Source organism: Thamnophis elegans, chromosome 3 (genome assembly GCF_009769535.1).
Source record: "Thamnophis elegans isolate rThaEle1 chromosome 3, rThaEle1.pri, whole genome shotgun sequence".
Taxonomy (NCBI): domain Eukaryota; kingdom Metazoa; phylum Chordata; class Lepidosauria; order Squamata; family Colubridae; genus Thamnophis; species Thamnophis elegans.
Genome location: NC_045543.1, coordinates 30,434,374 through 30,450,440, shown reverse-complemented (window position 1 = coordinate 30,450,440; position 16,067 = coordinate 30,434,374). Strand labels below are relative to the sequence as shown.

At 37.8% G+C, this 16,067-nt stretch overlaps 1 protein-coding gene across 1 annotated transcript; it reads right to left on the bottom strand.

Moving 5' to 3' along the window:
* Nucleotides 1-1,095: 1,095 nt before the first annotated feature.
* On the bottom strand, nt 1,096-15,573 carry LOC116505856 (cytochrome P450 2K6-like). Its single transcript, XM_032213298.1, has 9 exons — nt 15,275-15,573; nt 13,313-13,475; nt 12,147-12,296; nt 10,621-10,781; nt 10,177-10,350; nt 7,336-7,477; nt 4,371-4,555; nt 1,504-1,645; nt 1,096-1,319 (listed from the first exon to the last, which is right to left on the bottom strand). Exons 1-9 carry the CDS (start codon nt 15,455-15,457, stop codon nt 1,135-1,137), a joined length of 1,485 nt encoding a protein of 494 aa, XP_032069189.1. The 5' UTR covers nt 15,458-15,573; the 3' UTR covers nt 1,096-1,134.
* Nucleotides 15,574-16,067: the final 494 nt, after the last annotated feature.

Genomic DNA, 16,067 nt, shown 5'->3' with positions numbered 1-16,067 from the left:
AGATTTCAAAATTTTCTTAACTCTGTTAGTGTACTCTCGCCTGACAATGGGGTATGGGGTTCTTGGTCAGAATGGGCAGGTGGGTTCCTACCATTTCGTACTGGTTTGGTCGAACCAGTAGTCATTTGGCGGCCCAGGTTGCTGGAACCAGCAGCAACCCAGGCCTGTCACATCCCCAAACCAGCTCTCACAGCAGCGCCACAGGAGCTGCCATCTTGTTTTTTGCTTCTGCACATGCACAGAGCAATTTTAGTTGTACTGTGCATGCCCTGTTGGGCAAAGAGATGTTAGTTCATGCTGCATTCCGCACTGTGTCATTGGTTTTGGGAAGAGCCCCTCCCCCACCCTACCATGATTTCCTCAGAATTCAATTTGTGATGGATGCATTAGTTGGAACCTGACAGAGCTGTTGCTGAAGGCCCCATGGCTGATGTAAAATATTATTTTATTGGTTGTTGAAGAAATAATAGAAATGACAAATAGGTTATAAAGCAAATATATAAATTTACAATTAGGACTATTGCAAAAAAACAAACAAATAAGATTGCTTTTTAAAAAGTAATTAAAATACTCAAAGTAAAAGAAACAAAAATTTCTAAATAGAAACAGAAAGGAGAGAAAATAGTAAAAGCCAAAGGAAACAAATGGCCCCAAAAGAAAAATTCAGTAATAATGATTCAAAGCACTTTGCTTTTCATGATTTCCCGCTGTTCTTCCCTATCAGAACCTATATTGCATATGTCTATAAATTATTGCTATTCATCTTTTGGGCAACACGTGAAACCTAAACAATAGATAGCTTGGTCCAGTGGTTAAGACACCAGCCCAGAAAACAGGAGATTGTGAATTCAGGTCCAACTTTAGCAATGAATTCCAGCTGGGTGACTTTGGGCTAATCACCAGGAGACTGTGAGTTCTAGCTTGTCAGTCTCCCTTCTTAACCCAAAGAGCTTTGGGAAAATAAGGGTAGGGCAACTTCCTTATATGTAAAAATAATAAAGGTGGAATTCCAATAAAATAAATGTAATGAATATAATGTAATATGGCATCAGGTTGTCAGATTTTGATTTTCTGTCAAAGTAAAGCTATTTAAAAGCTGAGAAAACGGCTTATTATGAGTTTTTTTCTGTCAGATCAGGATAAAACAGCACAGGTCTTGTAAGGCACGGGAGGGGTCGTAAGTCCAAGAACAGGAGTCAGGTCCAGATCATCTTTAGATGTTCCTGAAGGCGGCTGGAAGGTAAATCTCTGGAGGAGGTTGGTAAAGAAAAGGAAGAGCTCCATTTTGGCAAGGTCCTCACCAGCACATACTCTCTGACCTGGAAGAAAGCATCGATGGCAAAAAGGTGTTGGGTTTTTTTTGGCTTCTTAAATTATTTTACATGGCTTTCCATAGTTGCATTGCCTCAAAGGAATGATTATTATCTTTAAAAAAAAATCTTCCTAACTATTCTGTTGCACTGAAATTCTTTCCAGCTTTTCACATATACAGAGTGATGTTACCTGCAGAGAAAGGCATGAATGCATCCCTCTTCACAAATTTTCCTTCAGAATCAAGAAAATGCTCAGGATAGAATTCATGAGGTTTCTCCCACTGGGATTCATCATGGAGCACAGAGGTCAGCAATGGAACAATGTACATGCCCTAAACATTGAAATTATATAAAGAAGAGAATTTTTCATTTAACACATTATTGTAGAAATTATTACAATGAAATTTATGCCATTGTTTTAAAGGTAAAACAATTGACAAAAACATTATAGTCTCAAATAAAAATAACATCCTGAAAAAGACATTCATCTGAATAATCAAAAGTCTACCCAATAATGACAGTAATTTATTCCCTCTCACTGTCTTTTGTAACATCATTCCATATTTTAATATATTTTCTAAAACAACATGCAATTCCTATTGATCAGTGTGACCCCTAGATATTTAATCTTAGTCTCTCCTTTTTTATCCTTTATTCTATTTTATTGTGAACATCTTTGTCTTCTTTTGATTAATTTTAAAACCAGCTAATATGCCCAAATGCTTCAGTTTCTTCATTAGATGTTCTGTACCATTCTGGTATTCCTGTATTATCAAAACTAGTAATATGTGCTTTCTGGCATGTATAAATAGATTTAATCCCTCCAAGAGAATTATCCCAAAAGGCCATATCTTCAACAACTCTGAAGGTAAAATCCCAGTTCAAATTATCAAAGGCTTTCTCAGCATCCAAAAGGATCACAGCTACTTGTTTCTTATTTGGTATTAGGCATACTCCATTATATCCAAACAGTTCTTATATTGTCCCTTAGGTGTCCTCTAGGTAGGAATCCACATATATCATCATGAATAAAATCCCATAAGATCTGAAGTTAAATCTTATTCTTCCTTTGGTAATAAGGCAAATTCATCAAATTCTTTAATGGCAATAAGAATTGATCTTCAAAACATAAATTGTGATAGAAATACCATAGTCCTTTTGGCTCTGATGCCTTGTCTTTTTAAATTTTCTTTACAGCCTCCAATGTTTGGAAGGTTATTATTATGGGACTGTTTATTATTTGTTTCTGAGCTTATGTGAGTTTTTGTAAATCCTATTTCTTTAGGTATTCATCAATATTTGCCAATAATTCTTCTTGCCTTTCATGTAAGTGTAAATTGCTAGTTGTCACCTACAAAACCCTTCATGGTATTGGACCTGGGTACTTGAGAGACCGTCTACTGCCAATTACCTCCACTAGACCAATTAGATCCCACAGACTAGGCCTCCTCCAAATTCCATCAGCCGGCCAGTGTCAACTGGCGACTACCCGGAGGAGAGCCTTCTCTGTGGCTGCTCCGACCCTTTGGAACGAACTCCCCGTGGAGATTAGTACCCTCACCACCCTCCAGGCCTTCCGCATAGCCCTTAAAACCTGGCTGTTCCGACAGGCCTGGGGCTAAAGACTCGCTGCCCCACTCAAATGGTATGATTGTTATGCTTTTAACTATGTATGGTTTTTATGTTTTTGTTATTCTGTTTGTATTTCCCCTCCCTTTTGAGTTGTGAGCCACCCTGAGTACCTTCAGGGAAAAGGGCAGCATACAAATAAAATTAAACAAACAAACAAACAAACAAATAAAATCATGAAAGCATTTCTTTATGCTAAGCTTATCTATCAAAGTTGTGTTGTCATCCTGTATCCTTAATAGAGTTTTCTTTCTGCTTTCTTTTTATAAACCAACAGTTTTCTGACTTTTTAGAAAACTCAGAATTTTTCTGCTTCACATATTTTTATTTAGTTGCTATTTCTCTCACAGTTGAACATAGATAGTTGTTATAAAAACTTAATTTGATGTAAAATACTGGTAATGGAGTCTGTTGGGGTTTTCTGTAATTCATCCTTTTAACATTTTTCTCCTAATCTACTGTGCATTTTTCTTGTGAATTGTAGTGAACAAAATACCCCCAGCTATACCCTTGCTGTTGTAACAATCTTCACCTCCATATTTTTTATCCAAAAACCTCATTTCGGGTTTTTTTATGGTACTCCCCAATCCATTTGTTTTGAAGTATTGCTTCAATTAGTCTCCATCTAAAAAAATGCTTTTGTTTTAACTGTTGAATTAATAGAAAAGGTCCACATAATCTATCTTTTTGGCCCTTGGAAATCCCTATGAGATGAAATCTTGAAAAGGATTTATGCCTTTGTGAAAGAGAGTATATCCTCTTGAATTTCCATTCTTTCGTCTGCAAGAATCTGTCAGTGCCAAATTCTTCCATCAAATAAAAGCAATGATAATTTGCCCTGATTAGGTTAATTGCTTTGACAGAGTCCCGAAGGTGCTTTCTTTTGAAAAGCAACTGAACTTTCTTGTTTTGCTAGAAAACTTCTTCAATTCTGATTGAATGGTGGAGAAATACTAGTTCAAGAAGGTTTAAGGAAAAAAACAAGCAAATAGATTATCAGCTACCTACAACAGATCCTGAAAAACAATAGATGTGAAGTTCCAATGTCCTGGACTTCCTACCCAGTATGGTCAGTATGATCACATAGCTATATTTTGGAAATCAGCCCACATTTATTGTTGTTTGCAGCCTCCCATATCATATGACTGCAATTTATGTTTTTGCTAGAAACCAATATTTACTTTTTGTTGCTGGCTAAAAAGTGCTACAGTGAATACTGGACTCACTTAATGACCACAGTGTTCACTTTATGATCCCAATGTTTGCTTAATGAGTGCCACAAAAAAAGTTCATAATATTGGGCATATAAAGTGGGCACATGGTGACCCACTTTATATCCATTATGACTTATGATTGAAATTTTGAGCTCAATTATGGTCATAAATTAAGATTGGAACATTAACAATGGGATTATCTCACAGCAATCACCTTGGGGATGAAGAAGCCTTTGATAGTTACGTCCATGGTTGTTGCATGGGGCAAATTGGTTGGAACAATATCAGCAAACCTTTGAACTTCGTGAATTACAGCATTGGTGTAAGGCATTTTGAATCGGTCTTCTGTCCTTGGCTGACGAACCCCAATCTCTTTTGCGATTTCTTCTTGGACCTTCCCTGGGAGAATAGAATCACATCACGATGATTCCATAATTTCCATTTTGCTTTAAATGGGAGTTTATGCAAAAATTCCAAAGTACATTTATAGTACAGATCTGAAGATAATCATTTGTGATCTATGCTTGTAATTTTTCTTTCTTTTTCCCTTTTATTCACCATATATCTTATTCTATGACTATGCCCGTGCAGAAAAAGTCTTATTTATATTGATTATTTATATTTTAAGGTATAGAGATTATGAAATGATTATTGAGATATAAGAAATCAATTAAGGGAATATTGTGCTTGGAATGTATAAATCTTAGCAGAAAAAACTGATTACAGATAAACAGAGTTGGAAGGGACCTTATAGGTCATCTAGTCCAACCCCCTGATCAAACAGGAGAGCCTACACAATTTCTGACAAATGGTAGACCAATCTCTTCTTGAAAGTCTCAAGTGATGAAGCTCCCATGACTTTCGAAGGTAAGCTGTTCCATTGGTTGATTGTTCTCACTGTCAGAAAGTTCCTCCTTATTTCTAGGTTGAATCTCTCTCTCCTTGGTCAGTTTCCATCCACTATTCATTGTCTGGCCTTCAGGTGCTTTGAAATATAGCTGGACCCCCTCCTCTCTCTGTGGCAGCCCCACAAATATTGGAAGATGGCTGTCATGTCTCCCCTGGTCCTTTTCTTCACTAGACTAGTCATGCCCAGTTCCTGTAACCGTTCTTCATATGTTTTAGTCATATGAGAAATCATCCTGGTTTCTCTCCCCTGTACTTTTTCTAGAGTGTCAACATCTTTTTTATAGTGTGGTGACCAAAACTGGATGCAGTACTCTAGGTTTGATCTTACTAGGGTTTATAGAGTAGTATTAGTCCCTCACTTGATCGTGATTGTATCCTTCTGTTAATGCAATTTAGGATAGATTTGACTTCTTGGCTGCCACTGCACACTGCTGGCTCATATTTAGCTCCTTGTCCAGAAACATTGCAAGATCTCTTTCACAGTCACTGCTATTAAGCCTGCTTTCACCCAGTTTATATGCGTATATTTTGATTTTTCTTACCTAAGTGTAGGACTTTACTTTCCTCTACATTGAATTTCATTTTGTTAGATAGGACCCAGTGACGTGCAGTCAGGGGAGGCAGGGGAGGCAGAGCCTCACCACTGTCATCATGAAAAGAAAAAAAAATGTAAAAGGAAAAAGGCTGAGCTAGTTGCTGCCAGAGTCACAGTGGATGACTCTGTTTAGGGCTTAACTGTTTAAAAAAGCCTCTAAAAAGTGCCCTCTATAGGAGGAGGCAGGAGAACCATGTGCCTCATCTAGTCTGACTTTATGATCACTCAAGCAGAGTTAAGCAAGGGTTAAAAGCCAAAAAATTCCTTATGTAGATGAGGCACTTGGTTCTCTTGCCTCCTCCTGTAGAGGGCGTTTTTAGAGGCTTTTTTAAACAGTTAAACAGAGTGATCCATTGGGGACTCTGGCAGCAACTAGCCCAGCCTAACCTCAGCTGCTCTTGCCTTTTTCCTTTTACATTTTTACATTTTCATGATGGCAGGCAAGAGCAGAATTGAAATCTTCTGTGAAACAGCTGGAAAAGGTATGTGGGTTGGAGGGAGAGAGAGGAATTCAAAATTAATCCTCCTGGTGCAACTTTGTGTGTGTGTGTGTATGTGTCTGTGTGTTTGTTTCTTCACAAACAAGAGAGGGATGTGAAGAGAAGGAAGGGGTAGGAGAGGCAGGGAGGGCAGCCCGCCAGCTTTCTTTCTCTGTGTCCACGGCAGCCCACCAGCAGAGGCCAGTCTTTTACCCACCTCTGCTGGCGGGCTGCCACCTTCTTTTGCCCAGAGGTGGGCAGCTCAGGTGGGCCAGTGGGCTGCTGCTTTCTTTTGCCTGTCTCTATGTCCGTGGCAGCTGCGGACACAGAGGCAGGCAAAAGAAAGCGGCAGCCAGGCAAAAGAAAGCGGCAGCCCGCCAGCTCTCCCGCCTGAGCTGGAGGGCTGCCGCTTTCTTTCGCCCACCTGTCAGAGCTCAGGCGGGAGAAAGAAAGAAAGTGCTTTAGACAGTGGGGTGTCGGGGGAGAGGACTGCCTCACCAGCCATAAACTTCACCACACATCACTGATAGGGCCCAGTGTTCAAGTCTGTCAAGATCCATCTGGATCTTGAGCCTATCTTCTAGGGTGTTGGCTATTCCTGCCAGCTTAGTATCATCTGCAAATTTGGTAAGTTCCCCTTGTATTCCTGCATCTAAGTCGTTTTTGAAGATATTGAAGTCTTAGCTCACTTCAGTTTTAGCTAATATTCAGCAGTAATGAGAGGTGATAGGAGCATAACACACATTCTATGACTGATACATCTTCCAGAAATCCCTGAAAGGTAAAGGTTCCCCTTGCACATGTGTGCTAGTTGTTCCCGACTCTAGGGGGAGGTGCTTGTCTCTGTTTCAAAGTCGAAGAGCCAGTGCTGTCTGAAGACGTCTCCCTGGTCATGTGGCCAGCATAACTAAACACCGAAGGCACGTGGAACACTGTTACCTTCCCACCAAATGTGGTTCCTATTTTTCTACTTGCATTTTTACATGCTTTCAAACTGCTGGGTTGGCAGAATCTGGGGCAAGTAACAGGAGCTCATTCCATTGTGGGGCGATAGGGATTTGAACCACTGAACAGCTGAGCTTTCTGATTGACAAGCTCAGCGTCTTAGCTACTGAGCCACCACATCCCATCCCCCATGTTATTTGGCAGGTAATTTTATATTTGTATTGAAAATCAGTCAAATAAAAACTGCTTACTCTGAACCTCTGGATACTTCATCATTAGGAGTAAGGTCCAGTACAAAGTGTTTGAAGTTGTATCCATGCCAGCAATAAATAGGTTATCCACAACACCTATAAGATTATCATTATGGAAATAGCTATTTGTTGACTTCTTATTCTCCTGAAGAGTATAAAGAAAAGATATCAAGGACATTCAATGTATGCCTATAATCTACATACATGAACAGATGTTACAGTGGCCTCCAAATTTCCAGTGTCGGGAGATTGCAAGAGTTGTAGTTCACAAAAACTGGAACTGTGTTTTGCTTATCTGTAATAAATATTAGGATGAATATCTACAGTGGGCTATCAAACGATATATTAATAGTGTCCAGGTCCAAGCAGAATACTAAGTCCGCTTGGACTTGCAAGGCAATGGGATGCGAATGCGTGAAGATGGTGGTGACGGCAGCCGCTTTTTCACCAGTTGGAGGACTTTTCAGTGGCCTGCAGCCAGCCGCCAGCCTTTTTGAGAGCCAGTATGCAAAGAGGTGGCGGAAACCAGCGGAGACTGGGCAGGCAGGGTGACAGGGAGACTGGTTTGGGGGTGTGCCCAGTTGGCCATTGTTACCAATTCACCAGACTGTGCAAAATGTCTGCCACCGGTTCAGGGAAACTGGTGCAAACTGGCTGAATATCACCTCTTGTCAGAAGACTGTGAGAGTTTTATTTCACAAAAACTGGAGGACAGTGTGTTGCTTATTTGTAAGGATTATTATTTATAATGAGGGGGGAAAGGCTATCAATATATTTACAGCAATTTATTGAGCAAGATTAAATCTAGACTTGAGATTTATGCTTATAGAAAGCCTTATTAAACAAACGAAAGCGAAATATAAGCATCCTGAATATCCCACACTCCTTCCCAAGCCTCGACTGCCCCCTCCCTTGCAACCTTGAGCACCTCAAAATCCCACGCACACCCTCAGTCTCTCCCCATCTGGCAGCAATCACTCTTGGGATTGCAACTTCCTGTTGGTTTCTGCCCTGGGTTTGGTTGTGGGAAGCCCTAGGCAGTTGTGAAGAAGTCCTCTACTAACAACCTTTGCAGTTCAGTTAACAATGGCAGTTGGAAATGCAGGGATTTCCATCACTAAGCAATTCGGTTGTGCTTTACAACCATTGCTCAGTAACAGAAATTCCAGGCTGAATTGTTGTCATAAATTAAGGATTATCTGTATTGAGTTGCAGACTATAGTGGAGTGGCTTGCAAAGTAAACTTTAAATCGGAGATTATATTTTTAGATCCTGTATGCAGCAAAACTGACCTTTGGTTGTGTTTGTGGCATGCTGGCTAAAATGAGTGGCAGGTTTTGTGTTCTATGATTAGCAGGGAGCCTTAACACTCATATCCTGCCACAAAGAATTATGCCAAGATCTTGATTGACCAAAAAGATGATGGATATTAGAGTTTATGGACACATCTCTTTATGGCATTTTATTTTCTAGGCATTTCTTAAAACTCGTGTTAATGAGAAACATATGGTAAAGACCATGAATTACTAAATGAATTGAAATAAAGAAAAATTAAAATGTTTCCTGTTTTGGAATTTAAGAGAAAATGGGAAAGGAACTTGATTTAAATGAAGACAGCTTGATCTTGTGGATTGGCATTTATCAATGTATGCAGGGGAATTAAAATTAGGATTAATTAACACAGAAATGGCAGAAATGTATGTCAGAATACATGAAGTCAGGACATCCTTCTGCTTTGGCTGTGTATGGAAGTGCATAGGCTGAGTGACTGTTGCATGTTGATTTTCAGTGAATGGTGACAATGGAAGAACCAGGAATGAGTATGGAGAAAAATTGTGATTAACTTTTCCCACCTCTCTCTGTCACTTCATGCTTGGTCAATGCTTTCTTTCATGAAGACTGATTTTATTTTAGCTAACACGAAGAAGAAAGACTTCAGATTTCAGAGCTTATCTTCACTTTTCCATGGATTTCCTTAGACTGCAATTTCTAAAAAAAGAGAGAATGGCTTTCCTCTTCTCCTACACTGATGAGTTTCTGGACCAATAGGAAGTGCATTCACCACATATCCCAACCCATATCACAATAATTAATATTCCAATGTTTATAAATAAAGATAAAAGGGTTGCTTCCCAAGGGCCCACCTGACCGTTTCCCTACTGGAGTTATCCCTCCGTGAGAGACAGTAGAAGTGGTACTACGGGTAATCCTCGACGAATGACCACAATTGGACATTGAGAAAGTGATTGTTTAGTAAGACCCACATGTGACTGCTTCACTCAACTGCTAAAAAAACAACAAAAGTATTGCTTTTTACAGGGAAAAATTCCAGTTAGAATTGCATTGTAGTAACTTTAATAGTTATGCAAGGAATAAAGATATAACACAATCCTTGATGGCCAACACTGTTGGCAATCAAGGATGCTGCAAGAATTCTTGCTGAAAGCCACCTCTCAAGAATTCAGAAAGAGGTGGAGCTGCCAAATAATGCAAAATCTTATATCGTGGAGGAGCTCTTGAATGTTGTTTCATAAAGTTTTAAACATGATCACTTTTTTAACCAGCCTTAGCTGTTTAATAGTGTCTTGGTTGGTGGAGGTTATCAATTTTTATTATTTTTGTTTCAAGTTTATATCCCCACAGAACCTGAGAATGAGATTACACAAATTCCAAACTATACTCACGCCTTGCTTTCACTCCAGGGAACTGTTTTCCTGGACATTTCTAAAGCAAGGATTTTCCCCAGCTGCATGTATTGTTGTACCAGCCAGAATATTTTTAAAACATGTGAAAGAAAAAAAATCAGCTATAATTCCTTGCATACTTGAAATGCTTTATTACCTTTTTCTGCCGAACAAGAAATGCATCAATAAAAGTCCTCTGATTATTTTCATCAAACTCCTTGAGATTTTCAAGGAATGTGGCCTGTATGAACTCATGGAACTCTTTTCGGTTTTTCATTATTTTTTGGGGACCATCCAAAAGGAATCCCAACTTGGGAAACACATTATATATCTGAAACAGTATAGAATAATAAGAGAGATAGCAAATTAACAGAGTGGAATACTATGAATATATTTTATGGTAGACATCTCAAAGCATTTTTATCCAAATAGGTTTGTTCCATAGTCTTCAAAATCATCATCATTATCAACAACTATGAAATATGTGGGTGCTAAATATATGATAAATCAAGTTTTCTAATTAATTAAGAACCAAATCTCACAAATTAAGCCTTAATAAACTGTAGGGTTGAAGTTCATTTCATATGAAAGATTACATTACCAACACCGAAGGGGTTCCTACAAGGTGTAAATTTTCTTCAATTAATTCCAGTAGTCTTAGCAGTGTAGCATCTTCATATTCAAATCTCTTGCCAAGTAAAAAAGAAACTATGATATTGGCAGCTGCAGCTTTCAAAATTCTTGCTGGGTCAAATGGTTTTCCTGGTCATGAGCAATAAATTAAAACAGAATTGTGAAAGAATCCCAGAATTAAACCTGTTCTTCATGACCTTAAGATTGGGGATAAAATTGCTTATAAATAGCATTTATCATAGAAACTACACTCTGCATAGAAGATAGCAAGAGAACACAGGTTTATGAGCTAAAATTTACTGTCAGCAAAGTCAAAGAATAATTCTGTGATCCATCCTTTAAAAACCAGAAGTAATTACACATTAATGTAGTACTAGAGACAAGCATCATTTGGAGTGAGAAGCATTTCTGATGACAGGTAAAATGGAGCAGCAGCATTCTAGTCCCTGTGTTCAATCCCAGCTCTTCCCATTTGAGAGGAATCTAACTTTTATCTACAATTTGTTTCTGTTGTTATTTAAAATGATTATATTCCTTGAAAAAAATTAAATTGTTACAATAAGATGTTTTAAGGACCTAACTTCCCACCCATCATTACAAAAGTGAGTTAACAGAGAGTCCTGTAATCCGAAACAGAGAATGCTGGGCCATAAGAATAAGTTGAAATTGTCAACAGAACTAATAGATACTAGACTTATAAAGGATGTACAGGAATTTTGATAGGTTAACTTTGATATACTTCTCAGATTTTGCAACCATTATTTTGTCACTCTTTCTTAATGCAGTTTCCACTACCTAATTCCTAAAGCAGATGATGATCATGTATTTCCAAACAACATATGGAAATATGTTGCTAATGCATTCTGGGGCTCCTGTGCACCCTATTTTTTACCCCGCCCTCCAGAAGCATTCCGCAGCCCAAAAACAGGCAAAAGCAGTTTGGTTTTGGGCACTATTCCTGGTTTTTGGCCTCCTGGGGCATCTGTGCACCCTGTTTTTCACCCACTACCTCCAGAATGTCTCCGCAGGCCAAAATTGTTGGTCTTGCCTTTCAGTTCCAGCCTGCGGGGCTCCCAAAGGTAAGTCCTGCACTTGGCCGAAGGGTGGGTGGAGAAATGTGGACGGGGCAGCCTCATGGTCCTGCACGGGCCTGATTAATGGCTTCGGCAGGCCGCATGTGTGCGTGGACCATAGTTTGAGGACCCATGACTTAAGTTTTTAATTTATTCTACTTAATTGGGTAACATGAATATCACTGACTAAAAGCCTGAAGGAACAAGTAAGTCCAATTCCAACACTTTTTCATTTTCAAAAGCAGTGCTCATATTGAAAAGAATGTATCCTTCTGTAAACTTCAATTGTTAATTTAGTATAACAATTCCTCATAAATAAAAGTTATTGGCATATTTTTCTGAAAAGGTTCCTCTACATCTTCTATACATAGATTGCCTTGAAAGATAACAGGTAAGTCTGTAGGATGGAATACCAACTCACCTTCATAAACCTCATATGTTTTTATCAAGACACTGCACTCTTCACTGATTTTATCTTCAACAATCCTCTTACCCATCCCATAATCCCGCAATGCAGCTATTGAAAATTGCCGCATCTGTCTCCAGTTCTCACCATGAACAAAAATAACACCTGGAGAAGTAAAGAAGTGGTCAAATTAGAAATAAGAGTTCATGTCGAAGATCAGTTTGAACCAGGAAAATTCCACCATTATAATGCATATGTCTGAAGAGTATAAAAATTGAGGGTTATGGAAAGCATTTATTTCTAGGATAGCAGATGAGAGTTCATGCTCTCACCAGGTAGTTGCCTACGTGTGAAGTTTAAAGTTTAAGCTGCCTATGATGAGTAAGGATTGCTGTGCCTTCCTTCGAGAGTGGACCAGCTAATTCCAACATCTACTACTGATTTGGCTGTGCAAATTCTCAGTACCCTAATTTGGGGCAAATGAAGAACCATAAATGCACGATACTGGGATTTCCTGCACCCCAAATTTGAAAACAAGTAAAGCAAACATATTCAAGGTTTGGACTTTTGGATTAGTACAATTATTCCTTACAGAGGTATCCTGTAGTAAGATGGGTGGCCATTACGTTTAATACACAAAAAAATTCATTATCTTTTGTTCTCTGAATGCCTCTGTTCGCACTGAGGGATTAAGTCAAGTACAATCTGTTGTGATTTCCAGAAGCTGTCCAAGTTCTCTGATGTTACCCTATATGAAAACCTCAGATGAAACATTCTACATGTAATCCTTGTTTACCAACTGCAAATAGTTGTTGTGAAAAGGTTGCTATGTGAAATGGTTGATAAACAAACATGAGACATACAGGGAGTAAAAGAGGGAGAAGGAGAGAATGGAGGGAGGGAGAGCTGCAAAGATCAAACACAACTGGTTGCTGCCATCTCATTAAGATAGTTATCTTGGGAATTACTCTTAGTTTGGTGGAAGAAATTTGGGTGCATGCACTGGTTGAAAATGGATTTTTATACTACTGTTTACTACCACTTATTACCTATTATTTATTATCATTACATTAGCAAATAGCCACTATTTGAGGCAATTGCTAAATGAGGATCACATATACATAATATTGATTAGATTTTTGCAAGGATGGTCAACTACAATCCAGAATGAAATAACTTACCAAAGCCCTTTGTATAATCTTCAAAAATGGGGACACTGGGCCTCTCTGCAAATGCCTTTGCCTGGTTCACCAAAGCCTCTTTGACCATCTCATAGCCAGTCAGCACCACCATTTCCTGGCATCCCATTTGAAGACGGAAAATGGGACCATATTCTTTTGACAACTGGAATTCAGCAGATGAAAAACGAATGACAGTTCTGATCAACAATTAGTCTCATGTAAGGAAAATTCTGTTACAAATCATGTCTCAAAAATTCAAGGTTGAAGTAATTTCTTTCTTTCTTTTGTGGTAGAAGTTATTATACTATTTTTTTTAACATGCAGAAAAATACTACTGTCCGTTGGATACTCATGACAGAATATGGTCACGTTTTGGAAATTTTAAAGAAGTTAGCTATGCAGGAAGAACATTTTTAATGGTAACAATTTCTGATATATTAATTTCTAACCCTCCATGCAGCACCATTCTAGATCTACCACACACAACATGGCACATTGAATTCTCAGCTGTACACAAGCACTAACACCTCAAAAAAATGAAACAGTTTTAAGAAATGCCTAGAAAATAAAATGCCAGCAGTTATTCCCAAATCCATCCTGAGTCTAAATCAGCAATTTCCAGTGCTTTGTAATGTTTCCTAAGATGACAGGAAGAGACTGACACCATCACCTCCAAAAGCAGGGAATGTCTGACTTCCAAGCTACAGTTGCTCTTCAAGTATCACATTTTCACTACATTATTAATCGTTTATGCTGGACTTGATGTGGCATGTTATTTTTCTCAGCTACTGCAGAACCCTCTCTGCTATCTTTCTTTGATACTGAAGGTTGCTAGCGTATTTGTTTAATTCTAAAGGACGAGACAGATCTGATAGGGTTCTCCCAATCAGAACGGTTTGGAAGAATTAGCTACTTGCGTACAACAAAAACAGGGACTTAATTAAAAAAGACATGGAGTACTTTATCAATACATTTGCTTCTGTCTTGAAACGTTATGTTTCCTACACATTCCTTTCCTCTAATCCTATTTACAAATGTCTCTGTTTATGCTGTAGAAATGGGAACTTTAGACTTCTTTACATGTTCAGTAATGAATTGATATTATCAATGGACAAAGGATTTTTTTAATGCGCTCTGTGATGACACCATTTATCACATATTCTCTCATTTTACCAGTCTAAAATGTGATATATTAAAGTGCATAATAGCGACAACCTTATCTGCCTCTATAGAAATGCAACAGCTTTCAACTGATTTTATAAACAATATAATATATCAGAATTTGAAGGAATCTAGTGCAAAAGCTCACGCACTTACAGTATTTTAAAAATATTGACAGTTGTTATTTATTTTTTACAAATATTTCATACACTTTTGTAAAAACTTCAACATTTTAATGCAGGCTGCAAATCCTTTGCAGGGGGAGGGTAGATATTTCCAATCTTTTAATTCTTTGAACCTTGTCATATTTAAACTGGAATTAAAATCCTTTGAGTAAGGTTCAAAATTATATTTTTTCATTCAGCTGTTTTGGACAAATTCTCTGGAGTAGGAAATATATTGGAAGTTTTTGAACAATGAGCATTTCACTAAGATTATATTTTCTTAAAATATGTTAACTTACAGATTTTTATATTAATACAGATGTCAATGTAAGATTTTTACATTTTCCTTCCTCTACATAGTCATAGGCAATTTCAACTACCTGTTCAAGTTTCAATTAGAAAAATGTACATTCTATTAACAAATATTTTTTGTATAATCCTTCCAGTATATATAACAAATGCAAACATCAAGTTTATGTGATTTTTATAGACTTCCATAGACTCCTTAGAGCCAACAAGGAGCATATCAAGCTTATTCCAGTTAACTGCTTAACCTGATAAATAAACATTAAACATTTATATCTGCATTAATACACTTTGGCAAAGAACATCCATAGTTGTTAATCGTCAGGTTTACCTTTATCATTGTCTTATAAGGCCTCTTGAAATCCATTATGTGCAGATTTCCCAAAATGGGTATAGTCCTGGGTCCAGGTGGAAGGGTTGGGGAGCTGTTTTTCTGGAAAGTATCCATTTTGAAAAGGAATAAAACTGCAAGAATGAATACTACTAATAATAAAATAAGTAAAACCCAAGCCATTTCCTTTCAGAAGCCGTTTTCATGTAACAAGTAGAATGAAATCTGTAAACTGAAATGATACAAACATGTATTTTAAAACATTGCACTAAGCAGAAACTCAGCTACTGTTTCTACAGAATCATGAAACTGCCTCTTTATGATAAATCACTTTGAACTTTGCCTTGGTTTTCTATCTCCTCCCTAGGAATTTGATATACATTTTATTGTTTTACCATACAGTGTGGGTGGTGCTTATCTTTAAATGCAAAACAGATTTAAGCTTATTTGAAATGCACAGCAATCCAATACTTGAAACACTTTTTAAAGATTGGATTATGAAATCCTTTTGTTTGACAACAACATTTCAGATTAGGAACCAAAAAAATGGAATCATTTAGTCCATTAATGTGCTAGATCCAAAGAGCAACAATGACTTATCTCCTTGAGTAATTATTCAGCTGGTATTTTCACACAATTATAGATAATTTCCCATTTCTGCCCAATCAACTGAGAAGGAAGTGGGGACTTTTTTCTATTTTCTGCTTGATTCATTACTTCTGTCACACAGTCTTCTGCGATGCAATTTCATTTGCTGGATTACTCTGATATAATGGGGTTTTCTTAGATGTTC

Excerpts from the sequence above, each read along its gene's own strand:
- LOC116505856 (XM_032213298.1), bottom strand. The coding sequence starts at position 15,457 with ATGGCTTGGGTTTTACTTATTTTATTATTAGTAGTATTCATTCTTGCA. Across the intron at positions 12,297-13,312 it reads AGATTATACAAAGGGCTTTG|GTGTTATTTTTGTTCATGGT; the intron begins GTAAGTTATTTC and ends TTACTTCTCCAG. Across the intron at positions 4,556-7,335 it reads GAAGTATCCAGAGGTTCAGA|GGAAGGTCCAAGAAGAAATC; the intron begins GTAAGCAGTTTT and ends CTATTCTCCCAG.